The 27,584-nt window shown below is 43.0% G+C and overlaps 1 protein-coding gene across 1 annotated transcript; it reads right to left on the reverse strand.

The window, feature by feature from the left end:
* On the reverse strand, positions 1 to 26,495 carry LOC134345058 (extracellular calcium-sensing receptor-like). Its single transcript, XM_063045191.1, has 5 exons — positions 26,211 to 26,495; positions 23,528 to 24,361; positions 21,484 to 21,711; positions 994 to 1,117; positions 1 to 908 (listed from the first exon to the last, which is right to left on the reverse strand). The coding sequence occupies exons 1-5, from the start codon at positions 26,466 to 26,468 to the stop codon at positions 1 to 3; spliced, it is 2,352 nt and encodes a 783-aa protein (XP_062901261.1). The 5' UTR covers positions 26,469 to 26,495.
* Between the last annotated feature and the right edge of the window lie 1,089 nt (positions 26,496 to 27,584).

Below are 27,584 nucleotides of genomic sequence, written 5' to 3' on the forward strand. Positions count from 1 at the left end.
TTACAAGGCATCCCCTTTAACCATCACGAGTTTCTTTGTGTTACGCTCCGGTTTCAATAAGATTATGTAACATTTCGGTACAAAAATGCAGACGAGCAGACCGAAACTCGATGCCCAAATAGCAAATACTTCTACAGCCACTGTGTACTTTCCCGGAGAGCTCACATAAGCTGGAATAAAAGTTATCCAAACAGCGCAAAAGATCAGCATGCTGAAGGTGATGTATTTGGCATCGTTGAAACTATCCGGAAGTTTCCGGGCAGGGAATGCAAGCACTAAGCACACAATCGATAACAGAGCAATGTAGGCCGACATTAAGTAAAAGGCAGTCAACGAGCCCACGTCACATTCCAGAATAATTATATCTCTGTAATGTTTCATGTTTTTCAGGGGGTAGGGAGGTGACACACTTATCCAGACCAAGCAAACTACACATTGCATAGATGTAAGGACGAAGATGCCCAGGCGCTGCTGCGCTACTCCGAACCAATTCATCACGCTGCTGTTAGGAGAAGTTGCGTTAAAGGCGACCACGACAAGAATGGTTTTGGCCAAAATGCAGGAAATGCAAAGAACGAAAAGAACTCCGAAAGCCGTTCGGCGCAATATGCAAGTCCAGCGGGATGGCTCTCCAATGAAGGCGAGCGAGCAAAAGAAGCAAAGCAGGATTGCGAGGAGCAACAGGAAACTGAGCTCGGAGTTGTTCGCTTTAACCATGGGAGTTTCTCTGTACCGGTAAAAAATCACAGCGGTGACCAATGTACAGCATATTCCTACCAGAGTAAGCGTCACTAATACGAACCCCAAAACTTCTCCAAGGGAAAGAAATTCAACCTTCTTGAGAACGCAAAGAGTTTTTGCATGATTTGACCAGTATTCCGATGGACACGTGAAGCAATCGGTAGAATCTGGAATGATCATTTTATAAGAAACGAGTGTGAATGCGGAACTGCGTAAGTGAGAGAAACGTTACTGTCAAATCTCAGCACTTACCAGTGACATTGCTGATCTCACCATCGGCGCACTCTGCACAATCAAAACAACACATCGGCTGCCCCTGCCGGCTGACTTTCCTTGATCCAGGAAGACAGGGTTCTGAGCAAACTGCTCGCGGGATCTGAGGCAACAGAAAACATTCTGATTGTACCAATGGGATGTGTAAATGCACTCTGTCGATCATGCGGAACAGCCGACAGATTACCATAAAACTATGGTTGAGAAGGAAAAGTAAACTAAATGTCCAGTGAACATGCGATGAAAATAATTATAATCATACAACCATATAAAAACTACAGCACGGAAACAGGCCGTCTCAGCCCTTCTAGTCTGTGCCGAATGCTTACATTCACCTTGTCCCACCGACCTGCACTCAGCCCATAACCCTCGATTCCTTTCCTATCCATATAGCTATCCAATTTTACTTTAAATGACAATATCGAACCTGCCTCTACCACTTCCGCTGGAATCTCCTTCCACACAGCTACCACTCTCTGGGTAAAGAAGTTCCCCCTCATGTTGCTTCTAAACTTTTGCCCCCTAACTCTCAACTTATTTCCTCTTGTTTGAATCTCCCCCACTCTCAATGGAAAAAGCCTATCCACGTCACTCTACCTATCCCCTCGTAATTTTAAACAGCAAGTCCCCCCTCAACCTTTTACGCTTCAAAGAATAAAGACCCAACTTGTTCAACCTTTCTCTGTAACTTAGGTGCTGAAACCCATGTAACATTCTTGTAAATCTTCTCTGTACTCTCTATTTTGTTGACATCTTTCCTATAATTCGCTGACTAGAACTGTACAAAATACTCCAAATTGGCCTTAGCATGCCTTGTACAATTTTAGCATTACATCCCAACTCCAACACTCAATGCTCTGATTTATAAAGGGTGGCATACCAAAAGCTTTCTTCACCACCCTATCTACATGAGATTCCACCTTCAGGGAACTATGCACCATTATTCCTAGATCACTCTGTTCTACTGCATTCTTCAATACCCTACTATTTACCATGTATGTCCTATTTTGATTAGTCCTACCAAAATGTAGCACCTCACATTTATCAGCATTAAACTCCATTTACCATCTTTCAGCCCACTCTTCTAACTGGCCTAAATCTCTCTGCAAGCTTTGAAAACCTACTTCCTTATCCACAACGCCACCTATCTCAGTATCATCTGCATACTTACTAATCCAATTTACCACCCCATCATCCATATCATTAATATATATGACAAACAACATTGGACCCAGACTGAGGCACACTACTAGACACCGGCCTCCAATCTAACAAAGAGTTATCCACCAGCACTCTCTAGCGTCTCCCATCCAGCACTGCTGAATCCATTTTACTACTTCAATATAAATATCTAACAATTGAACCTTCGTAACTAACCTTCCGTGTGGAACCTTGTCAAAGGCCTTACTGAAGTCCACATTGGCAACATCCACCGTTTTACCCTTGCCAACTTTCCTAGTAACCTCTTCAAAAAATTCAATAAGATTTGTCAAACATGACCTTCCACGCAGAAATCCATGTTGACTGTTCCTAATCAGACCCTGCCTATCCAGATAACTATATATACCATCTCTAAGAATACTTTCCATCAATGCACCCATCAGTGACGTCAAACTCACAGGCCGATAATTGCTAGGTTTACTCGTAGAACTTTTTTTTTCAACAATGGAACAACGTGAGCAATACGCCAATCCTCCGGCACCATCCACGTTTCTAATGACATTTGAAATATTTCTGTCAGACCTCTGCTATTTCTACACTAACTTCCCACAATGTCCTAGGGAATATCCTGTCATGACCCTGAGATTTATCCACTTTTATATTGCTTAAAAGCGCCAGTACTTCCTCTTCTTTCGTCATTATAGTTTCGAGAACTTCCCCACCTATTTCCCTTACCTTACATAATTCAATATCCTTCTCCTTAGTGAATACCGAAGAAAAGAAATCGTTCAAAATCTTCCCCATCTCTTTTGGTTCCACACATTGCTGTCCACTCTGATTCTCTAAGCGACCAATTTTATCCCTTATATCCTTTTGCTATTAGTATAACTGTAGATACGCTTTGGATTTAGATAGGTAGATAGATAGATAGATAGATAGATAGATAGACACACTTTATTAATCACAAGGGAAATTGGGTTTCGTTATAGTTGCACCAACCAAGAACAGAGTATAAATATAGCAATATAAAACCATAAATAATTAAATAATAATATGTAAATTATGCCAGATGGAAATAAGTCCAAGACTAGCCTATTGGCTCAGAGTGTCTGACCCTCCAAGGAAGGAGTTGAAAAGTTTAATGGCCACAGGCAGGAATGACTTCCTATGACGCTCAGAGTTGCAACTCGGAGGAATGAGTTTCTGGCTGTATGTACTCCTGTTCCCAACCGGTACATTATGTAGTGGATGGGAGACAATGTCCAAGATGGCATGCAACTTGGACAGCATCCTCTTTTCAGACACCAGCGTCAGACAGTCCAGTTCCATCACCACAACATCACTGGCCTTATGACAGAGTTTGCTGATTCTGTCGGTGGCTGCTACCCTCAGCCTACTGCCCCAGCACACAACAGCACACATGATAGCACTGGCCACAGACTCATAGAACATCCTCAGCACCTTACTTGCCAAAGGAACCTCGTATCTTCTTTTAGCTTTTCTATTTTCTTCCTTAAGATTCTTTTTACATTCTTTATGTTCCTCGAGCCCCTCATTTGCTCCATGCTGCTTATATTTACTGCAGATATCTTGCTTCTTCTGAACCAGATTTCTAATATGCCTTGATAGCCATGACTCACTCAAACTTTTAATCTTTACTTTCAACCTAACATGACCATAAAGACTCTGTACCCTGAAAATTTCACCTTTACATGACTTCCATTTCTCTATTGCATCATTCCCATAAAACAAACTGTTCCAATTCACTCCTTCTAAGTCCTTTCGCATCTCCTCTAATTTAGCCTTTCTCCAATCAAAAATCTCAAACCTGGGTCCAGACCTATCCTTCTCCATATTTATATTGAAATTAATGGCATTGTGATCACTGGATCCGAAGTGCTCCCCAACACATACCTCCGTCACCAGCCCTATGTCATTCCATAACAGGAGATCCAACACTGCCCCTTTTCTAGTTGGCACCTCTATGTATTGCTGCAAAAAAAAAAACTATCCTGCACACATTTTACAAATTCCAAACCATCCAGCCCCTTTACAGTATGGGATTCCAAGTCTATGTGTGGAAAATTAAAATCTCCCACAATCACAACCTTGTGCTTACTGCAAATATCTGCTATCTCTTTACAAATTTGCTCCTCCAATTCTCGCTCCCCATTATTTCTAATGGTCTATAATACACCCCTATAAGTGTTGATACACCTTTGCCATTCCTCAATTCCACGGAAATAGCCTCCCTAGACGAGCTCCCTATTCTATCCTGCCGGAGCACAGCTGTAATATTTTCTCTGACAAGCAATGGAACACCTCACCCTCTTGTCCCTCCGATTCTAACACACCTGCAACAAGGAAATTCAGGAATATTTAGTTGCCAATCACACCCCTCTTACAACCATGTTTCACTAATAGCTACCACATCACACTTTCAGGTATCATTCCATGCTTTAAGCTCATTCACCTTTCTTACAATGCTCCTAGCATTAAAAAATGCATTTAAGAACATTTCTACCTCTCACTCTCTGTTTATTACTAACGGTGCAAACATCTTTACTATTTCCTTTTTCTTCCTTCTCCCCTACATCTGTTCCTACACTCTGATTCCCCTCCCCCTTTGTATCCAGTTTAAATCCACTGCTACCTGCAAGAATATTTGTTCCCCTCCAGTTCAAATGCAAACCGTCCCGCTGGAACGGGTCCCACCTTCCCTGGAAAACCGCACAATTATCTATAAATCTGCACCATACCTTCGGTCACGTGTTGATCTACGTTATCTTACTATTTCTAAACCCGTCTGCACGTGGCACTAGTAGGAATCTTGAGATTGCTATCTTGGAGTTCCTGTCGTTTAACTTGGCGCCTAGCTCTCTAAACTCACCTTTCAGGACCTCCTCACTCTTCCAAACCACGTCACTGGTCCTTACATGGACCACGGAATCCGGCTGCTCACCCTCCCTCTTGAGCATACTGAGACCTCGATCCCAGATATCGCGGACCCTGGCACCAGGGAGGCAACAGACAATTCGGGATTCTCGATCTCTTCCACAGAACATCTTATCTGTCGCCCTAACTATTGAACCCCCTATCGCTACTGCTCTCCTCTTTTCCCTCCTTCCCTTCTGAGCTGTGTGTCCCGTCTCAGTGCCAGAGACGCAACCACTGCAACTTATCCCTGGTAGGCCGTCCCCATCAACAGTATCGAATATGATATGCTTATTATTGGTGGGAACGGCCACGGGGTGCTCTGCTCATTCTGTCTATTCCCTTTCTCTCTCCTGGCAGTCACCCAGCTACCTGTCTCTTGACTCTTACGGATGACTATCTCCCTGTAATTCCTGTTTATTTCTGCCTCTGCCTCACGAATGATCAGAAGTTCATCCAGCTCCAGCTCCAGTTCCCCAACTCGGTTTGTCAGGAGCTGCAGTTGGATGCACCTTTTACAGGTGTAGTCATTAGTGACGATTGTGTTCGTCCTGACTTCCCACGTACTGCAAACGGAGCACTCAGCTGCCGTAACTGCTGCCCCCACTACCTACTCCTGAGGTAATTAAATTGATTAAAGGAACTTTCCCGATCTTATCTCACATGGAGTGAAGCTCGTCCTTCAGCGTCTGCTCGCCAAAGCCTCTCGAGCCAAAGCCTTCCTACTCTGTCTCCCACTACTCCATATATGTTAAGTAAATTATACTTTTACTTAGCATATCTACACCTCTCAATATTCTGTATAACGTTCTCAGGACTACACATTCTTAGACCACAAGACCATAAGATGGATCATAATAAGGCTATTCCTCCTTGCGTCAGCTCCACTCTTTCTTCATAGTTGATCCCAGATCCCATTGAACCCCATGCACTAGCCTTCGCGCCATATCCTTTGATGCCCTGACCAATCAGGAAACAATCACCTTCCGCATTAGATATAGCCTTGGACTTCACATCCATCGCAGGCTGTGGCAGAGCGTACCACAGATTCACCACTCTCTGGCTTAGTGAAAACCATCTTGCATCTTTTCTGAAGTTTGCACCCTCAATTTTGATTATGTGCCCTCCAGTTCTGGATACTCCTACCATACGAAGCTTCAACTGCATATCCATACTTTCCAATCCTTTCAAAATTCGTTAGCTTTCAATGAGGTGCCCAAGCGTACATCTAAATTCTAGTGAGTACTGGCGAAAAGCTGTCAAACGCTCCTATTCATTTCGTTAATTATACTGTTCCAGTGAAGAAAGTCCTAAACCATTCAACATTTCTGTACGATCTTGTTTCTCAGCTCCTCACAACATTCTTGTAAATTTTCTCTGTACTCTGTCAAACTTATTTGCATCTTAACTGCATGTACGTTATTCAATGTGCAGGAACAGTGCAATTAAGAACATTTCAACATCTAATACAATTTCTGCATAACATTCCAACTCCTGGACTCAAGCGCCAATTTATGAAGGTCAATATGCCAAACATTTTTAGAGCCCTGTCTACATTTGACTCTCTTTCAATGAATCATGGTTCTGTATTCCCGTATATATTTGTTGTACCACACTCCTCGGGCCCCAACAACTCACCCAGTAATTCATACCCTAGTTAGTCTTCCAACAATGCAACACCTCATAGTTCTTTGCATTAAATTCAATCTGCCAGTTTTCACCCGATTTTTGCGGCTGGTCTATATCCCCCTGCAATATTTAACAGTCTCCCTCGCTATCCACTACAACACCAACCTACACACATCAAAGTTGCTGGTGAACGCAGCAGGCCAGGCAGCATTTCTAGGAGGGGGTACATTCGCCGTTTCGGGCCGAGACCTTTTGTCAGGACTAACTGAAAGAAGAGCTAGTAAGAGATATGAAAGTGGGAGGGGGAGGGGGAGATCCAAAATGATAGGAGAAGACAGGAAGGGGAGGGATGGAGCCAAGAGCTGGACAGGTGATTGGCAAAAGGGATATGAGAAGATCATGGGACAGGACGTTCGGGGAGAAAGACAAGTGGGGGGGTGGGACCAGAGGATGGGCAACACCAATCTTAGAGTTTTCCAGAGTTTGCTGATCCAGTTTACCGCATTATCCTGCACATGTTTGACATACATAACGGGCAACAACTGGTCCAATACCGACTAATACGGCACACAGATATGCGGTAAGAGGGACAATCATTTAATTCAACTGCATGGTTGCTTCCTGAATTAATTTTTTTAAATCTCATCTTGAAAGCCGCATTACTAAGTCTTCTTAACGTCACTCTCATGCGGGACCCTGTCAAAAGATTTGCTAAGGTATCTGCTGGCAACGTCCGCTGTCTTGCCTTCGACAGCTTTGCTGGTAACATTATCGAACAAGTCTTTAATATCCCACGCACAAAGCCATGAAGACTATCCCTAATTATTCCATGTGTCTCCATATATTTATATATCAGGTCCTTAGAATAACTTCCAACCTCTTACCTACTGCTGAAATCTGCAGTACAATATTTTTATTTACATTAGAACTCAAATTCGGATCTGATCATCGGCCGTCTTATATGAACGTCTGTACTTTGTGTCGTAATTCTCATGCACTATATATGTTTTTGGAAAATTCGAAGATATAGCTTTATGTGCACCTTTGTGACGGCCCGATTAAGCACTGGCACGACGGGAAATGCGGTATAGCTTTCTTCTACTTAGGCTCAATATAAAAATTGTGATATGCCTGGGATATGGGAACATGAATAGAATGCTGCTGACATTACAAGAAGGACGCTTCTTGTCGGCACTACTGCGCGCCATACTTCTCGAGGAGACATTAGATTGCGGATAATGAGCCACTTGGCAGCATTCAAGAGGAGTTAGGTGTAAGAAGACCGGGCAGCGTGTGAGGCAGTCACTGTTTTAGTGGAAAGTTTTATATTGTATGTGGCAAAAGAGCAAGTCTTTGTGTTTCTTGCTCTTTGGATCAGAAGACTTGATCTTTCTGCTGATTCGAGGTTTCGGGTAGGAGAGGTGTTGGCCATAGCTAGATATTTTCTATTTTATTTATTCTTTCTTTCATATTGCACATTTATAGCAGTGGGGATGCCAAGCAAGGTAGAGGAATTCCACTATTACGGAACCTGGGGAAGGCAGGGAGATCTTCAATATCCCTCGGAGCTACACATGCAAATATTTGATCCAGCTACACCTTCCAACAGAACACTTTAACAAGTTAGAGCTGGAACTGGATTAACAACGTGTCATTCTGGAGGCTCAGGGATTGCTAGACAAGACAGAGATTGAACTATACTCAAACTGCAGGAGGCGAAAAGAAGATATGCAGACAGTGTAGAACTGCACTGTGGTCGTGGACGGCAACAACAGATATACCGCTTTGTATAACATTCGGGGACGGACCTAACAGAGAAAAGCTACAGTGGATATCTTCGGCAATGAGACTTTGTCTTTGGTTTTGAAGTTGTGGGTGTTGAATAACAGAGCTGTAGTTTGTTGATTTAACACTCACAAGGCGATTCTGTGCCGAGAAGGGGATTACCACGTTGTATATTCCCTCCCAGGTGCCGGAGTCAGGAATATCTAGGATCGACTCAAAGGCGCTTTAATATGTGACAGTAAGAAGGCAGTTTGTAGTCCACGCCGGCACCAATGACATGCGTAGGGGGCATTACGAGGTCCCACAAAGAGATTTTAAGATGCTATGTGCTATGTTTAAGAACAGGACCTCCAGAGTTGTGATCTCAATATTGTTACCCCTGCCACGTGCTAGTGATTTTCGTAGTTCCAATGGAACCACAGTGAAGGGACAGGATAGATGTTAAAGAAGGAAAGATGGCATGCGGTCAGACTGCCAGGAAGGGCAGGCAGGTGATGGGGTTTAGTTGCAGCCCACAGGCTGAGTATCAGATCATTAGAGATGCAGAATCAGAAAGGATAGCAAATACTGCAATCGAGCCTATGTGTCTGAATGCGCGTAATATAAGAAATACAATGGATGATCTTGTTGCAGTATTGCAGTTGGCCAGGTGTGATATTGTGGCGATCACTGAATCGTGGCTGAAAGATGGTTGTAGTTGGGAACTGAATGTACACGTTTACACGTTATACCAGAGGGTTAGTAGGTAGGCAGACGGGGTGATGTGGTTCCACTGGTAAAGAATGGCATCAAATCAGTTGAAAGATTTGACATAGGACTGCAAAATTTTGAATCATTGTGGGTTGAGTTAAGAAACTGCAAGGTTGAAAGGATATTGATGGAAATTATATATAGGCCTCGCAACAGTGGCTGGGAGATCGACCACAGGTTACAACATGAAAGAGAAAAGGCGAGTCAAAAGGGCAACGTTATGGTAGTCATGGAAAATCTTAACATGCAGGTAGATTGGGAAAAACAGGCCGGTAATGTATCTCATGAGAGTGAGTTTGCTCTATACCTAAGATATAGCTTGTTAGCACCTGCGATCTGTTCGGCTCGGCACACTCTTTCGGTGACCTCGTTAGATCAGTTTGAGCTAGTCTCAGTCGGAGAGAACAATGGAAGTCTCCTCAGGCAGAAATCTGATTGAAACACACAGAAAGCATGTTGATTGCATCCCTGGGTTACATCCACTTCCCATTGGATGTCAGATAACCTTTTTACCAAATAAATTGCTGTATCACGGATTGATCTAATAAGGAAAACGATAAGATTGTAGATCTAGGGAGTCACTGGTAGTGAAATCTCATAGAAATCAACAGTCCTGAATGTAAAGGATCCCACATCGGACACATGGACATAACACTAGGAACACGAGGTACGACTGGCAAGAGTAAACTATTTCTCCCGTGTATTACCGATTCTCTTCATTGACCTACATGGAGGATCAGAAAAGCCTAGACGGTCTGCAGTCCGGTATTCGCTTGTATGAACTCACATGCTTATAAACTCTGCAAATAAAGGCTTTTTATAAATAGCCTCGTTATTGCTGAGGGTAAACTTAATAGCAAGGCTTTCAAAAGTAAAATGTTGAAAGTAGAGAGTTACTACCCTCTTGGCAGAATAAAAGGCAGGGCTGACATGTTTAGAAAATCTTTGTTTTCGAGAGGCCAGAAGACATAGGAGAAGAATTAGGATATTTGGCTCATCGAGGCAGGATCGCCAGTCAATCACGTCTTATCCTTTATTCTACCCTCCTTAGTCCTGCTCCCTGCATCACACTCGTAACTTGTGATGGCCGGGCTAATCATGCCAATCTCTTCCTTAATTATATCAAAACGACCTGGCTCCACAGCTGCAAATTCCATAAATTCATCACTCTCTACCTAAAGAAATTTACTCTGCTTCTCTTTGTTAAATTGTGGTCCCTCTATCTCGAGGTTGTACCCTCCTATCCTACACTACCCCATAATGGGAAACATCCTTTCCACATCTCCTCTGTCTCGGCCTTACAATATTCGAAAGTTTTCAATCATATGCCCCCTCATCCTTTATAGTTCCAGCGAGTACAGGCCCAGAGTTTCCAAACGTTATTCATATAATAACCATTTCATTCCCAGAAACATCCTTCTGAAGCCCATCTAAACCCTCTCCAATGTCAACAAATAGTTTCTTAGATGAGGAACCCAGAACTGCTCATAATACTCAATGTGAATCCTCGTGGTACGTTATAAAGCATCAACATCATATCCGTGCACTTCTACTCTAGACCTTTTCAAATGAGTACTAACATGCATTCCCCTTTCTCACCACCGACTCAACCTGCACGTTAACCTTTAGAATCTTCTGAACAAGGACTACCAAGCCGCTTTGCAACTCAGAATTTTGCATTTTCTCCCTGTTCAGAAAATTGTCTGCACTTTTATTTCTACTAACAAAGTGCATAAATCTGTATTTCCAACATGGTTTTTCGTTTTCCATTTTATTGCCTATTCTTTTAATCTGTCTAATTTCTGCAACATACCTGTTACCCCAACCAATTTTCGTATCATTTGTAAACTTGGCCACAATGCCATCACTGCCATCAACTAAATCATTGATATACAGCGTAAAAGAAACGCTTCCAACACCTGGAAAACAAGTAACCACCTGCAGCGAACTGGAAAATAATCATGTTATTCCCATTCCTTGCCCTCTGCCATTCCGCCACTACGCTAACCATGCCATTAACTGCCCTGTAATACCACGGGCTATTAATTTGGTAAGTGGCACGTTGTCAAAGGCACTCTGAAAGTCCAAATATACTATATCCTTTACATCCCCTTTATCAGCCTTTGTTGTAATTTCCTCAGAGAATTCCAACAGGTTCATCCGGCAAGATTTTCCCTAAAGAAAACTATGTTAACTTCGTCCTATCTTGCCCTTTGTTAATAAATACTGCCTAACTTCATCCTTTAAAACTGAATTCAACATCTTTCCAAGCACAGAGGTCAGGGTAACTGGTCTATAATTTCGTTTCAGCTGTCATCCCCCCTTACTTAAAAAAAAAAGACTGGAGTGACGTTTACAATTTTCCTTTCCTCTGTGACCATGCCAGAGGCCAATTATAATTTGAAAGATCATTTCCAAGACTTCACAATCTCTACCGCTATCTCTTTCAGAAATCTGAGCGCAGGTCACTTGGTACGAATGACTTATGCACCCTTAGGTCTTTCAGCTTTTTGAACATCTACTCCCTTGTAATAGTAACTGCACTCACTTCTCTTCCCTTACACGTGGCACACTGCTGATGTCTTCCACAGTGTTGACTGGTGCAAAGTACTCATTTAGTTGATCTGTTATTTTTTATCCCCGTTGTTATTTACCCGGACTCGCAGTTGTATATCCACTCTCAGCCCTCTTTTACTTTATGCATATATATATATATATACTTGAAAGCACTTTTGCTATCCACCATGGTATTGTTTCTTTTATGTTTGATCTTTTCCCTCCCAATGTTTATTTTCATTCCTTTCCGTTGGTTTATACAAGCTTCCCAATATTCTATATTTCTTCTACTTTTTTGCGTTGTTCTAGATGTTATTTAATGCTTTTACATTAACTTTGGCATCCCCTGTCAGCCACGGTTGCACTATTTTGACATTTGTGCATTTTCATATTTATGGAATACGTGTATCCTGCGCCTCCCTCATTTTCTTTTTCACCAGGAATGCAACCCACTGCTGTTCTGCTATCACGAGTATCAGCAACGTTTTCCTCTCTACTTTGGTCAAGTACTCTCTCATAAGACTACGATTTCCTTTACTGTTCTGAAGTACTGCAATGTCAAACGTTACCTCCTCCCTATCAAATTTCATGTTGAGCCCAAACAAATTGTGCTCACTGCATCCAAAAATTTTCTGTACCTTCAGCTCCTTAATCATCTCCAGTGCATTACACACCACGCAATCCAGTATATCTGATCAACTACTAGGCTCTGCGACAAGCTACCCTAAAAAGTCATCTCGTAGGCCTTCAACAAAATTACTCTGTTGATATCCATGATCAATTTAATTTTTCCAATGAATCTGCATGTTGAAATTTTCAAAAGCTATTATAACGTTTACTTTTTGACATGCACTTTCTATTTCCCACGGCAATCTGTAGTCCACATTCCTGCTACTGTTTGGAGGACTGTGGACAACTGCCATCAAGGTATTATGTCCTTGCATTTTCTCACGTCAACCCACAAGCATACAACATATTCCGACTCTATGTCACCTCATTCTAATTATTCGATGTTACTCTTTACCAGCAGTGACACGGCACCCCCTCTACCTACCTTCCTATCCCTCTGATATAATGCTAACTGCGTAAAGCTGTGCAATTAGCTCCTAACTACAATCATGTCGCAGCCATGCTTCAGTGATGGTCACAACGTTACACTCGACAGTGTGTAAAAGTGCAACAAGTTTAACCACTTCATTTCTTACACTGCCTACTATACTGATACTCACCCTGCTGCTGCACTTTTGTCCTATCGTCTTCCTGCGCTTTCTGACAGTCTGACTGCACGTTATCTGTGCTTTTTATCATCGGTCCTATCCCTGAGTCCTTTTACTTCGGTTCCCATCCCAATAAAAATATGTTTAAATCCTTCAAAATAGCTTTAACAAGCCTGCCCGTGAGAATATTGGTCCCCAACCTTTTAAGGTGCAGCCCACTCCATTTGTACAGATAATACCTAACCGAGAAGAGATCCTAAATGATCCAAACACATGAAACTCTGCCCCTTGGACCCACTTCTCAGTGACGCGTTGATCTGCCAAATCTTTCTGTTTTTACCCTCACTGTCGCGTGGCACAGGTATCAAATCCCACCCTGGAGAGTGTTTCTCCTCTTTCTCCCCTTCCTTTTAATTCCTCTCTTCAGGACATCTTTGTTTTTCCTTTACATTATTGGTACAACTGTTTGCTTCCCTTCCCACTCCAAAATGTTGTGAGACGTCCCTGATCTTGTCACCTGGGAGGTAACATACCATCTCGGTTTCCCGTTCACTTCTACAGAGTATCCTTTCAGTGGTCTGACTATTCATCGATATTAATGTTTTGAAAAATAAGGTGCGAAGCCAGTACAGATACATAGCAACAGATCAGGCATTTGAAGACTATATGACTTGCAAAAACACTTCAGAAGAAAATCAGGAGGGCTATAATAAGAAATGAGGTTACACCACCTGGACTGTGAAAGATAATGATGTTTTCCTACAAATATATCAAGAGCAATTGGTTAGCATGAGACAAAGTTGGTCCTCTGGAAGAAGAGAGAGAAAAATAATTATACAGGGACAAAAAAGAAAGATAAGAGATAATTTAAATGGATATCTTTTGCGTCTCTATTTACTCGGGATATAGACGCAGAGTGAATAGATGTGAAGCAGACAGGTCACGGAACTATAAGGTGTACAGAAAATGAGGTGTTCGCTGTCTTGAAGCAAATTACAGTGGATAATTCCCCAGAGCCTGATAAAGTGTTCCATGTGAGATCCTAGGATAAAATTGCATGCACCCTTTACAGCAGAGGTGTACCGCCAAGGATTGGACGATAGCAGATGTTTTTGCTGTTTCAAGAATGCTCTGTGAATAAGCCAGGAAGTGTTTGACCGATGATCCTGATGTCAGTATTGGGAAATTTATTGGAATTTACTCCTAGGTGCTAGATATTTAAATATTTATTTAGAGAAGGGTAAATTCAGAGTAGCAAACATGGTATTCTGCGTGGTAGTTCCACTCTAACCAATGTTATACATTTTCGAAGAATTTACCAGGAAATATATTGAAGGCAAGTCACTGTATGTTGTCTATATGGACTTTAGCAAGGCTTTTGACAAGGTCCCATATGGGTGGTCGATCAAGAACGTTCAGTCGCTCGGACGTCATGACATATAAATTGATTAGACGTCGGTTTCGCGGGAGATGCCAGAGAATGGTAGTAGATGGTTGCTTCTCCAACTGTAGGTCTGTTACTTATAATGTGCAACGTTATATCAACGTTCTGGATAAATATGTGGTAAATTTGATTATTAAATATATGAAAGGAACCACGATCGGTGGTGTAGTGGACAGCATTGAATACTGCCAAATCTTCGAATGTTTTCTGGACCACATGTAAACATGGCCGGAAAATGGCAGATGGAATTTAATACAGGCTAGTGTAAATTGTACTTTCGGACGACCACCTCTTATACCATAATTGGTACGGCACTGAAGAATGCCGTCGAACAGAGGACACTGGTAATACGGAACCATAACTTCTTGAATGTTGCGTAAACAGGGTCGCAAATACTGCTTTCAGTACATTGGTCTTCATAAATCAACGTACATGTTGAAGGATTAGGGATGTTGTGTTGAAATGGCTTTCGTGATTAGTGAAGCCGCACTTTCAGTATTGTGTGCAGTTTTCGACACATGGTTACAGTAAACATAGAAACATAGAAACATAGAAAATAGGTGCAGGAGTAGGCCATTCGGCCCTTCGAGCCTGCACCGCCATTTATTATGATCATGGCTGATCATCCAACTCAGAACCCCGCCCCAGCCTTCCCTACATACCCCGTGACCCCTGTAGCCACAAGGGCCATATCTAACTCCCTCTTAAACATAGCCAATGAACTGGCATCAACAGTTTCCTGTGGCAGAGAATTCCACAGATTCACCACTCTCTGTGTGAAGAGGTTTTTCCTAATCTCGGTCCTAAAAGGCTTCCCCTCTATCCTCAAACTGTGACCCCTCGTTCTGGACTTCCCCAACATCGGGAATAATCTTCCTGCATCTAGCCTGTCCAATCCCTTTAGGATCTTATACGTTTCAATCAGATCCCCCCTCAATCTTCTAAATTCCAACGAGTACAAGCCCAGTTCATCCAGTCTTTCTTCATATGAAAGTCCTGCCATCCCAGGAATCAATCTGGTGAACCTTCTTTGTACTCCCTCTATGGCAAAGATGTCTTTCCTCAGGTTAGGGGACCAAAACTGCACACAATACTCCAGGTCTGGTCTCACCAAGGCCTTGTACAACTGCAGTAGTACCTCCCTGCTCCTGTACTCGAATCCTCTCGCTATAAATGCCAGCATACCATTCGCCTTTTTCACCGCCTGCTGTACCTGCATGCCCACTTTCAATGACTGGTGTATAATGACACCCAGATCTCGTTGCACCTCCCCTTTTCCTAATCGGCCACCATTCAGATAATAATCTGTTTTCCTATTATTGCCACCAAAGTGGATAACTTCATATTTATCCACATTAAATTGCATTTGCCATGAGTTTGCCCACTCACCCAACCTATCCAAGTCACCCTGCATCCTCTAGGCATCCTCCTCACTGCTAACACTGCCACCCAGCTTCGTGTCATCCGCAAACTTGGAGATGCTGCATTTAATTCCCTCATCCAAGTCATTAATATATATTGTAAACAACTGGGGTCCCAGCACTGAGCCTTGCGGTACACCACTAGTCACCGCCTGCCATTCTGAAAAGGTCCCGTTTATTCCCACTCTTTGCTTCCTGTCTGCTAACCAATTCTCCACCCACACCAATACCTTACCCCCAATACCGTGTGCTTTAAGTTTGCACACTAATCTCCTGTGTGGGACCTTGTCAAAAGCCTTTTGAAAATCCAAATATACCACATCCACTGGTTCTCCCCTATCCACTCTACTAGTTACATCCTCAAAAAATTCTATGAGATTCGTCAGACATGATTTTCCTTTCACAAATCCATGCTGACTTCGTCCGATCATTTCACCGCTATCCAAATGTGCTGTTATCACATCCTTGATAACTGACTCCAGCAGTTTCCCCACCACCGACGTTAGGCTAACCGGTCTATAATTCCCCGGTTTCTCTCTCCCTCCTTTTTTAAAAAGTGGGGTTACATTAGCCACCCTCCAATCCTCAGGAACTAGTCCAGAATCTAACGAGTTTTGAAAAATTATCACTAATGCATCCACTATTTCTTGGGCTACTTCCTTAAGCACTCTAGGATGCAGACCATCTGGCCCTGGGGATTTATCTGCCTTCAATCCCTTCAATTTACCTAACACCACTTCCCTACTAACATGTATTTCACTCAGTTCCTCCATCTCACTGGACCCTCTGTCCCTTACTATTTCTGGAAGATTATTTATGTCCTCCTTAGTGAAGACAGAACCAAAGTAATTATTCAATTGGTCTGCCATGTCCTTGCTCCCCATAATCAATTCACCTGTTTCTGTCTGCAGGGGACCTACATTTGTCTTTACCAGTCTTTTCCTTTTTACATATCTATAAAAGCTTTTACAGTCCGTTTTTATGTTCCCCGCCAGTTTTCTCTCATAATCTTTTTTCCCCTTCCTAATTAAGCCCTTTGTCCTCCTCTGCTGAACTCTGAATTTCTCCCAGTCCTCAGGTGAGCCACTTTCTCTGGCTAATTTGTATGCTACTTCTTTGGAATTAATACTATCCCTAATTTCTCTTGTCAGCCACGGGTGCACTACCTTCCTTGATTTATTCTTTTGCCAAACTGGGATGAACAATTGTTGTAGTTCATCCATGCAACCTTTAAATGCTTGCCATTGCATATCCACCGTCAATCCTTTAAGTGTCATTTGCCAGTCTATCTTAGCTAATTCACGTCTCATACCTTCAAAGTTACCCCTCTTTAAGTTCAGAACCTTTGTTTCTGAATTAACTATGTCACTCTCCATATTAATGAAGAATTCCACCATATTATGGTCACTCTTACCCAAGGGTCCTCTCACGACAAGATCGCTAATTAACCCTTCCTCATTGCTCAAAACCCAGTCCAGAATTGCCTGCTCTCTAGTCGGTTCCTCGACATGTTGGTTCAAAAAACCATCCCGCATACATTCCAAGAAATCCTCTTCCTCAGCACCTTTACCAATTTGTTTCACCCAGTCTACATGTAGATTGAAGTCACCCATTATAACTGCTGTTCCTTTATTGCACACATTTCTAATTTCCTCTTTAATACCATCTCCGACCTCACTACTACTGTTAGGTGGCCTGTACACAACTCCCACCAGCGTCTTCTGCCCCTTAGTGTTACGCAGCTCTACCCATATCGATTCCACATCTTCCCGGCTTATGTCCTTCCTTTCTATTGCGTTAATCTCTTCTTTAACCAGCAACGCCACCCCACCTCCCCTTCCTTCATGTCTATCCCTCCAGAATATTGAATATCCCTGAACGTTGAGCTCCCATCCCTGGTCACCCTGGAGCCATGTCTCTGTGATCCCAACTATATCATAATCATTAATAACAATCTGCACTTTCAATTCATCCACCTTATTACGAATGCTCCTTGCATTGACAAACAAAGCCTTCAGGCGCTCTTTTACAACTCTCTTAGCCCTTATACAATTATGTTGAAAAGTGGCCCATTTTAATGCTTGGCCTGGATTTGTCGGCCTGCCACTTTTACTTTTCTCCTTTGTACTTTTTGCTTCTACCCTCACTTTACACCCCTCTGTCTCTCTGCACTGGTTCCCATCCCTCTGTTGTGAACTAACCTCCTCACGCCTAGCCTCTTTAATTTGATTCCCACCCCCCAACCATTCTAGTTTAAAGTCACCTCAGTAGCCCCCGCTAATCTCCCTGCCAGGATATTGGTCCCCCTAGGATTCAAGTGTAATCCGTTCTTTTTGTACAGGTCACGCCTGCCCCAGAAGAGGTCCCAATGATCCAAAAACTTGAATCCCTGCCCCCTGCTCCAATCCCTCAGCCACGCATTTATCCTCCACCTCATCGCATTCCTACTCTCACTGTCGCGTGGCACAGGCAGTAATCCCGAGATTACTACCTTTGCGGTTCTTTTTCTCAACTCCCTTCCTAGCTCCCTATATTCTCCTTTCAGGACCTCATCCCTTTTCCTACCTATGTCATTGGTACCTATATGTACCACGACCTCTGGCTCCTCACCCTCCCACTTCAGGATATCTTGGACACGATCAGAAATATCCCGGACCCTGGCACCAGGGAGGCAAACTACCATCCGGGTCTCTGGACTGCGTCCACAGAATCGCCTATCTGACCCCCTTACTATCGAGTCCCCTATCACAACTGCCCTCCTCTTCCTTGCCCTACCCTTCTGAGCTACAGGGCCAGACTCTGTGCCGGAGGCACGGCCACTGTCGCTTCCCCCGGGGGAAACCAACAGGAGTACCTGTTGTTAAGGGGCACAGCCACCGGGGTACTCCCCATCACCTGACTTTTCCCCTTCCCCCTCCTAACCGTGACCCACTTGTCTGCCTCCCGTGGCCCCGGCGTGACCACCTGCCTTCCACTCCTCTCTATCACCTCCTCGCTCTCCCTTACCAGACGAAGGTCATCGAGCTGCAGCTCCAGTTCCGTAACGCGGTCCCTTAGGAGCTGCATCTCGATGCACTTGGCGCAGATGTAGACGTCCGGAAGGCTTGGAGACTCCAGGGCCACCCACATCCGACACCGAGAACAGCAAACTGCCCTCACAGTCATAATGCCCCTCTCCTCAAATAGCAACAGAAAATGAATGTCAAACCTTCCTCGCCTCGCCCGCTTCCGCCTAAGCCCGGTGAGCCGAAGCCCTTAAGTCTTCACTCTGCTCCCGGCTCACTCCGCAGCCCGCAAACTACGCTGCCCGCTCTATGAGGCTTTGTTCCTTTTAAATCTGCCGCGCTGCACTGCCCGACGTCACACGCCTGCGCAGTCCCGCCTCTCAGAAAGCCGTTGGAGAAAAAAAATAACGAAAATTTCAAAAATCTCTTTCTCGGTACTCCCACTCAGACTCTCAGACTCCTTCTTCGAATCAAACCCGAAGCAGGATGTAAAGATGTAAGTAAGTTTGAGTGCGGAGGATATTTACAAGGATTTCTATGGGAATTCAGGACCTGAGTTGCAGGGAAAGTTTGAATGGGCCACGACTTTATTCCTGGAACGTAGAGGTTTGAGGAGAGATTTGATGGGGGTATACAAGGTTACGAGCGGCATGGATATCTTAAATGCAAACACGCATATTCCATTGAGTTTCAGTGAGACTAAAACGGGAGGTCATGGTTTAACGCGAAAGATGGAATGTTTAAGGGGAAGATGAGGTGAACTTCTTTCCTGAGTGGGTGGTCAGCAACGCAAGTGGTGGATGCGGGATCGATATCGGCATCTTCGTGAAATTTCGATAGATGCATGGGTGGATTCGTTATTGGTTATTGAGGTCTATGGCCCAAGTTGAGATTGATTACTGTTTCGAAGCGGACCAGATGGCTGGAAGAGGGTGTTTCTGTGCTACTGTATCCTATGTCTTTATTCTATGAAGATATAAGCGATTATTGACAAGAATGCAATGTAAAATGCATTATTCACAGTTTGGTAAGTTCTCATAAGATTTAGAGGACCGGGTATGTTATTATTATAAAATAAAATCGAGGTCAACGTGAAGGTGTTGAGATCGTTTGTGCAGTTTGAATGTATCGTACGAAAGGAAACAGTAACGAAGCATGACGCTGATTATTTCAAACGTTTTTCTTGTATCCGATCTTATTGAATCTCTGGATTCCTCGCTCCCTAATGTGGTAGAAGCCAGATCATAAAATGCATTTAGGATAGAATGAGGTAGATGTTCGATAGCAATTGATGGTGAACAAGAGCTGGCACAGAATGAGTTGAGGCCAGGTACACCATTCATGATGAGTCTGAATATTTGCACAGGCTCGAAATACCATGTGCCCTATTCTCATATAATTGTTGCCTGTGTGATTGTACCTTCTATTTTACTTCGTTATACGACATCTAATAATTTTGCAAATAGTATTGCTTAAAGCAAACCTGTTTTTTTTAAATTCCGATATGAACACTGGTACAGAATTATAGAATAGTTTACATTCTGAACTTGGCGATATATTGAACTGAGATAAGTTACTAGTCCTTATTTACTTATTTGAGCCGAACCATTCGTGATTTCGAAATCCGGACATCATCGTCTGTGTGTAGTAGTTTCCATCGTTTTTGTGTCTGTATATCCCACCCTTATAGTATTGAAACTAGAAGTAGAAGCATGGGTTCATGAGGAAAGGTGAAATGTGTAACGGGAACGTGACTTGGAAGTTCTTCACAGATAAACTGGCGAGAGAGTGGAACGAGCTGTCTGCGGAAGTGTTGGATGCATGCTTTTATTTCAACATTTAATAGAAAATTTGAATAAGTAATGTCTGGTAGGATATTGGAGGACTCTTGCCCGGGTTCAACTCCATGGGATTAGTGTGGACCACTCAACAGTCTAGCTGAGCTGAAATTGTGTTTGTCTATGGCTCTCGAAAGCCGAATTGGCGTTAGGAAACATTATTTTAAGGTTAGTAATTATTGCTGTAGGAAGTGAAATTGGATGCAGATGTACATAAGCACATAAGGATATAAGGCAAGCCCGTTCGGTGCCAAGAGCCTTTTCCATTATTCAGCCTGAACGTGACCGTGCCACGCTCGGCTCACCTCCCATTTTGTGACAGTTCCGCTTCGCTCTCAATTCCTTTCGACACCTAATTAAACGTAACTCACTATGTGTTCTTCACTGTTCACGGGGCCGAGAATCTCGGAGATTCACGAACATCTGAAAACAGAAATGTCCATGCACATAGTTTATACTGACGAGCGACTTACCTCATCGACTGTTTCCCCTTGTTCGGTACTATCCAACTGGCCAACCGATCCGAACATCTAATCTTGGGCCCATGTCTTTAAATAAACTTTTCAGTTGTTCTTTTAAGCGCTCAAGAAAGCAAACTGAAGTGTGCGGACTGCAGTTTACATTGCAGATAGCCAGAACATGACAAGTTACATCTGTTTCTATAATACCAACCATATACCGGGTGTTTTCCATTTCGCTTGCTTTAAATGCATGGTTAAAAAATCATACCGTATTTCCGGTCGTGCTCCACATGATATCTCTGATATTCAGCGTTAGCTCATTCCCTTCCGGCGCCGAGCCATCATAATATCCGACTCTTACTATGTCAACGCTGCCTTTCAAATTCGTTTGTAAGTTCACGAATTCATATCTTGGAACTGGGTCACCATTTTCATCAAAATATACGGCTTCTCCACTCTTCGCTGTGAAATTCACGGTTCGGAGATAGTTCACCATCTAGGGGGTAAGGAAACAGCAGAGGCTTATCTCTGTGTCGTGCGTTCGGATCACGACTTTCAAACTTGCCATGAATGTAACTGATTTGAAGGTGCTGCAGTTGAATCTACCACAAAAGAAGTGACGTATTTTAGAGACGGCCGAAAATAGGATCTGGAGTAAAAACTATGATGTGAAAAAAGTTTTTAAAAAGTACTACTCGGGAAACTCAGGAGGCCAGGTTGAAATCTATTTGGAATTGAATTTACAGTCCATATCCCTTCACAGATAATACCTGAACCCGGTGAGTTCTTCCAGTAATCTGTTTTTCGGGATTGATGATAGATACGGGTCAGTAGTGTAACGTACGAGTTTCTACGGAGGGTGAAGAGTGTTTATGGAATACTATAATTGCCGTTGATCCCCAGATATAATCACTGAATAAAAAAGCTCTAGGCTGTAGAAAGAAGGTAGAGACACAAATGACCTCCAGGCTTCCACGCCACTGCAAAACCGAAGGAACGCAACTTTCTTCAATGAACATTGTGTTACAATGTGCCTCCCTATCACTAATATAGAAGAGTAAATTCGAGACAGCTCTACTTACTGAAAGAATGAAAACATAAGATATTGAAGCAGAATTATGCCCTATGTTCCATCGTCTAATACGCCATTTCATCATTGCTAATCCTCTTAGCACTACTCTCCTGTGTTCTCTCTTCATCCCTACCTACCCTGAACATACAAGAATATATAACCACCAGCTAATATACAGGAGTAAATTCATCAGAATGCACTTGACGGAAAGCAGGAAATGTGCACCAGTACCCTGGCTAAACTTTATCCTTCAGCAAACACCCTCGTCAAATGATCGAAGCGTCATCACGCTATTATTGTTGGAGTTTACTTTTCAGTTCGTAAGCTGCACTATTCAAAATTTATTAACGGATTGGCGTGCTATGTATTTGAGTCACCTGCTGAGAATAGAGGTTTTGACACACAAGTATAATACGTTGCTGATAGTTGTAAGTGGCTGATTACCCGCACATGAAATTACCTGGATGAAGCGGCGGAAGGATGGCTGGGTAGCTTTACGGATGACGCAAAGATTAGATGAATTGTGAATGGAGCTGTAGGTTGTCGAAGGTTACAAGAGGATACAGGCAGGATGCAGAGTTGGGCAGAACAGTGGCAGATGGAGTTCAATATGGATAAATGTGAGGTGATGAATTTTGGAAGGACAAACTAGAAGGCTGAGTACCCGGTTAATGGTCGGTTATTCAAGAGTGTGGACGAACAGAGATACCTTGGGGTTTAAATCCTTGCATCCCTCAAGGTCTCTGCACAGGTTGATAGGATAGTTAAGAAGGCCTATGGGATGCTATGCTTCATTAATAGAGGAATTGAGTTCAAGAGTAGAGAAGTCATGTTGCAATTCTACAAATCTGTGGTGAGACCATACTTAGAGTGCTGCGTTCAATTCTGGTCACCTCAGTATAGGACAATGTGGAAGAGACATCAGGGGTAAGTTTTTTTACACAGAGAGTTATGGGAGCCTGGAATGACTTGCCAGGGATGGTGGTGGAGGCTAAATCATTAGGGGTATTTAAGAGTCTCTTGAACAGGCACATGGATGAAAAAAAAATAGAAGGTTAAGGGGTAGAGTGCGTTTAGAACTTGTTTTAAGGAATATATTGGTTGGTACAACATCGAGGGCCGAAGGGCCTGTACTGTGCGGTGGTATTCTAGTGTACTAGTAAAAATCGACAGATATTAATTATAAACTCTCCCTGCTGTCAATTAGCTGCCTCCTTTTTTAAATGAAGTACAGACCTACCTGCCAGGGCTCGAAGTTTGCAATATGCGCGCATGTGTCGTTGATAAACCGTCCATCCCCTTCGACACAGGTTAATAGGTCGTGGAGTGCGTGAGCGATGGAGTAGACCGCTGTATACACGTGGTAAGAACTCCCGTCCATGATCGGCGGTAGATAGCTATTTGCTATCCCTTCCATCTGTTCCTTCCCTGTGCATTGCCGATTTTGAACTGGAGAATTCCCCGAGCTCGACTTGTTGTCTGTGCTAAAAGAGCACGTGAATAAATTTTCCCAAAACTCCGTCACCAAATCATTGCCTGGAAAGTCTGAAGGATGGACGTTATGCAGATAATCTCTGAGATAATCTATCTCGATCCTTCGGGTGGCCGGACCAATTGTACCGGTGAGATAAATTGCACTTTCTTCAGCCGGGAGAAAGTTTCTTGTCACCCAAGCTTCACTTCCGACCCATTGTATACCGGTTACATTTTGACGCCAAATCTCTTTCAATAAAATTCGCATTTCACCACTGTCAACAAAGGCCACTACCACTTTAGTAGAGGCCTGTTTAATCACCTGGACGACGTTAGTGATTTTCTCTGCCGGGTCCGTCCTGTAGAATGACTCAGAGTAGGCAATGCAAACCCCTAACCTGCTCACATGTTCTACAAATCCCTGCATTCCAAAATTACCATAATCGCTATTACTTCTAATGGTTCCAATCCATGTCCAACCAAAAGTTCTCACAAGTTCAGCGAGAAGTTTGGACTGGTACTGGTCGCCTGGGATAGTTCTGAAAAAAGTGGGGTACTCTCTCTTATCGCTGAGGCAGGAGCAAGTGGAGTAGTAACTAACCTACAAAGTAATCAGATCAATATCTGGGTCAGATGTGTAACTGTAAGTGACTAATATACCGTTCTCGTTTCGTTGAATCATTTTGTTTTTACATAACTCTAATACTGAATATACAACACGAATATACAAAAGATATAACAGTAATTGCAGATATAATTTACAACGTTCCAAAAATTACTTAGTTATTGCTTCGGTAAGATAAATATTACATGTTTAAAACTCTAATACCAGATGGCAGGCATTTAAGCTGCGAGGGGCATTGTTTAAAATAGATTTGCCGAGCATTTTTAATGCAGAACACGGGAATGCCTGCAACCGTTGACAAAGGATGGTAGCGTAGGTAACTGAGGCAACGCGCTTTAGAGTCTTGGGCAATAAAATATGCATAGAACGTAGTAATGTGGACACAGCACAAATGCATATGGTAGTAATTTAGTTCGGCGTTGAATTAATAGTTAAATTCGTTCAGCGGAACACCATTCTGCAAAAGGGATTGATCCTAAGCCGTTATGTTCTACATTCTGTCGTCAATGTTCTATAACAGCGAAATCGAACAAAATTTGTTGAAGGTCTGTGTTTTTATTTTACACTGTTTTATTACTGTGAATGGCACATAACATGCTGGTGGGTATATGAGGCCCTCCGTTGGTCATATTCATAGTCATAGTCATACTTTATTGATCCCCGGGAAATTGGTTTCGTTACAGTTGCACCATAAATAATTAAATAGTTAAAAAAAACCATAAATAATTAAATAGTAATATGTAAATTATGACAGGAAATAAGTCTAGGACCAGCCTATTGGCTCAGGGTGTCTGACCCTCCAAGGGAGGAGTTGTAAAGTTTGATGGCCACAGGTAGGAATGACTTCCCATGACGCTCTGTGTTGCCTCTCGGTGGAATGAGTCTCAGGCTGAATGTACTGTGCCCAACCATTACATTATGTAGTGGATGGGAGACATTGTCTAAGATGGCATGCAACTTGGACAGCATCCTCTTTTCAGACACCAACTTCAAAGTATCCAGTTCCATCCCCACAACATCACTGGCCTTAAGAATGAGTTTGTTGATTCTGTTGGTGTCTGCTACCCTCAGCCTGCTGCCCCAGCACACAACAGTAAACCTGATCGGGGTCGGGGTAGAGTATTGCTATTGCGTCTCGGCTCACTATATGATACACAAGCCTATACGCAAGGCAGATCAGGCTTCCTTTTGCACGCATCTGACGAATCTATAACAACGGCAGAAGCCTATACAGTTTGGCATCACCGACATCGCGGGAGGTGCCATTCATCGTTCAAAGCCACGTAGGACTTCTTAAGGACCCCAGTTCCTTATGACTGGGTCTATCCTCAAGGCAGCGAAGGTCTGAGATCTCAGTTTGCCTTCTCTTAGCTCAGCTTCCAACCACGGCTAACGAGCCCCATCTGCTCGAGGCGGCTGGTTTTATGCAGCCAATAATCCACGTTTGCCTTGTCTTCTATCAGCTGAAACAGTTCGACTAGACTTAATAGCTATAGAGAGACGTGAAAACCAGGAACTGGACTTTGATGTTAGAGTCCATTTGAGACGCATGCTCTTGGGAGTATTTAATAGACAATGTGAGCTTATCCTCACTCCCTCTATGGGCTATGAAAACCTTAACGTATCAATGCTATAAAATATTACATCTACTATCAAACTTTATTTAAACTAAATACATGAAATATCTTTCATTTGTGTGAGCATTCAAAATTAAGACATCCCTATTTCAACCGATATCTCACATGGGAAATGTATGCCTTGTGCCACTGTTAATAAGGAAATGTACCACCATACTAAAAATGCAGTTGAATGTTTGACATATTACCAGCGGAATCCCGAAAGGACCCATTGTTCTTGCTGTCACGATGGAGTTTGTCGACATATCGCATCCAACAATAGCAGCGACGTTGGACGAACCTCTGCATTCAAGGGATTCAACTGAATCTTCTTCTCCGGTGATCAGAGCCAGCGCTGCATTCGAAGCCTTCGCAGAGGAAGAACAGTCGTCGTGGATCTGATACCCGAGTGTGATCTCCGGGAGGAGATTCTCATTCTGGTTTATTTCTTCAATGGCAAAAATCATTGTTTGCGCCAGTCGGAAGCTCTCAAAATCAAAACTGTGGGATAAATGTAAGAAAAGGTAATAAAATTATTCGAATTCCTAATTTAATTGGAAATCATTTCATTGCTTTATTGGTGTTGAAAGATGGTGTTCTCAGCGCTTAACTCGGCTCGGAACGGACACTGTTTATCGATTATTTCACCAAAGACCAGCTCAAGCTAACAAACACATCTCATCTCAAATTAAACAGGAGTGATCGGATCTCACAGTCGAATTCAGCATTAGGGGGACAACCAGAACAAAGCAGCACGAAAATAATGATGGAATAGCTAACAGGTCGGGATGTATCTAGAGAGGAAAATCAACAGTCCCGTTTTGAGCAGAGATATTTTAACAATACCGGTGAGGACGGGCGCAACATCACATAGTCTAAGAGTCGAAGCCAAGCAGCCTCAATCGTTCTCTTGAACGGGATCTTTATTGGCGATAACGGATCGAGGCGATTTAACTTACTTGTGAATAATAGGAATAAGAAATATGTCTGTAAGGCCGGTGTTCTGTGCTAGGTGTCAGACGTGGGATGTCGGGGCGACTCCCAGCCTCCCTGACATCCACATCTGCACCAGGTGCGTCGAGATGCAGCTCCTTTGCGATCGGGTTAGAGAAATGGAGGTGCAGCTCGGTGACCTCAATCTGGTCAGGTAAAGTGAATAAGAGATAGAGAGGAGCTAAAGGCACGTAGTGACACCGTGGCCTCGGGAGACAGATAATTATGTAACAGTCAGGAGAGGGAAGGGCAAGAGTCATATATCATTAAACATTTCATTAATCGAGGTATTACCTTGATAAGCATTTTTTGCACCGTTTCCAAATCCTGCCTGTCCTTCATCGGACAACCCGAAATGAATGAAATACTACGAATATGGTCAAACTAGAGTTTTAGTCACAACATCAGGAATCAGATACGGGCAATAACTCCTTTTTAAATAGTAAAACACCCTTAAAATGGCTCACCTTTCACTTTAAAAATATGGTCCAATATTAAAATCCAAGAACAGGTAAACACCAATTTAAATGAATATCAATGTTCATTATCGATGAACCATCCTTTCATCAGTAATTCTGTATTTACGTTGC

The sequence above is a fragment of the Mobula hypostoma genome, chromosome 4 (genome assembly GCF_963921235.1).
Source record: "Mobula hypostoma chromosome 4, sMobHyp1.1, whole genome shotgun sequence".
Taxonomy (NCBI): Eukaryota; Metazoa; Chordata; class Chondrichthyes; order Myliobatiformes; family Myliobatidae; genus Mobula; species Mobula hypostoma.

What these genes read in the sequence shown, in the direction of transcription:
- LOC134345058 (XM_063045191.1), bottom strand. Translation starts at nt 26,468, where the DNA reads ATGATTTTTGCCATTGAAGAAATAAACCAGAATGAGAATCTCCTCCCG. An exon ending in CAAACTTCGAGCCCTGGCAG is followed by an intron (nt 21,712 to 23,527) that starts GTAGGTCTGTAC and finishes CTTACCCCCTAG; the next exon opens with ATGGTGAACTATCTCCGAAC. An exon ending in TGAGATCAGCAATGTCACTG is followed by an intron (nt 909 to 993) that starts GTAAGTGCTGAG and finishes TGATCATTCCAG; the next exon opens with ATTCTACCGATTGCTTCACG.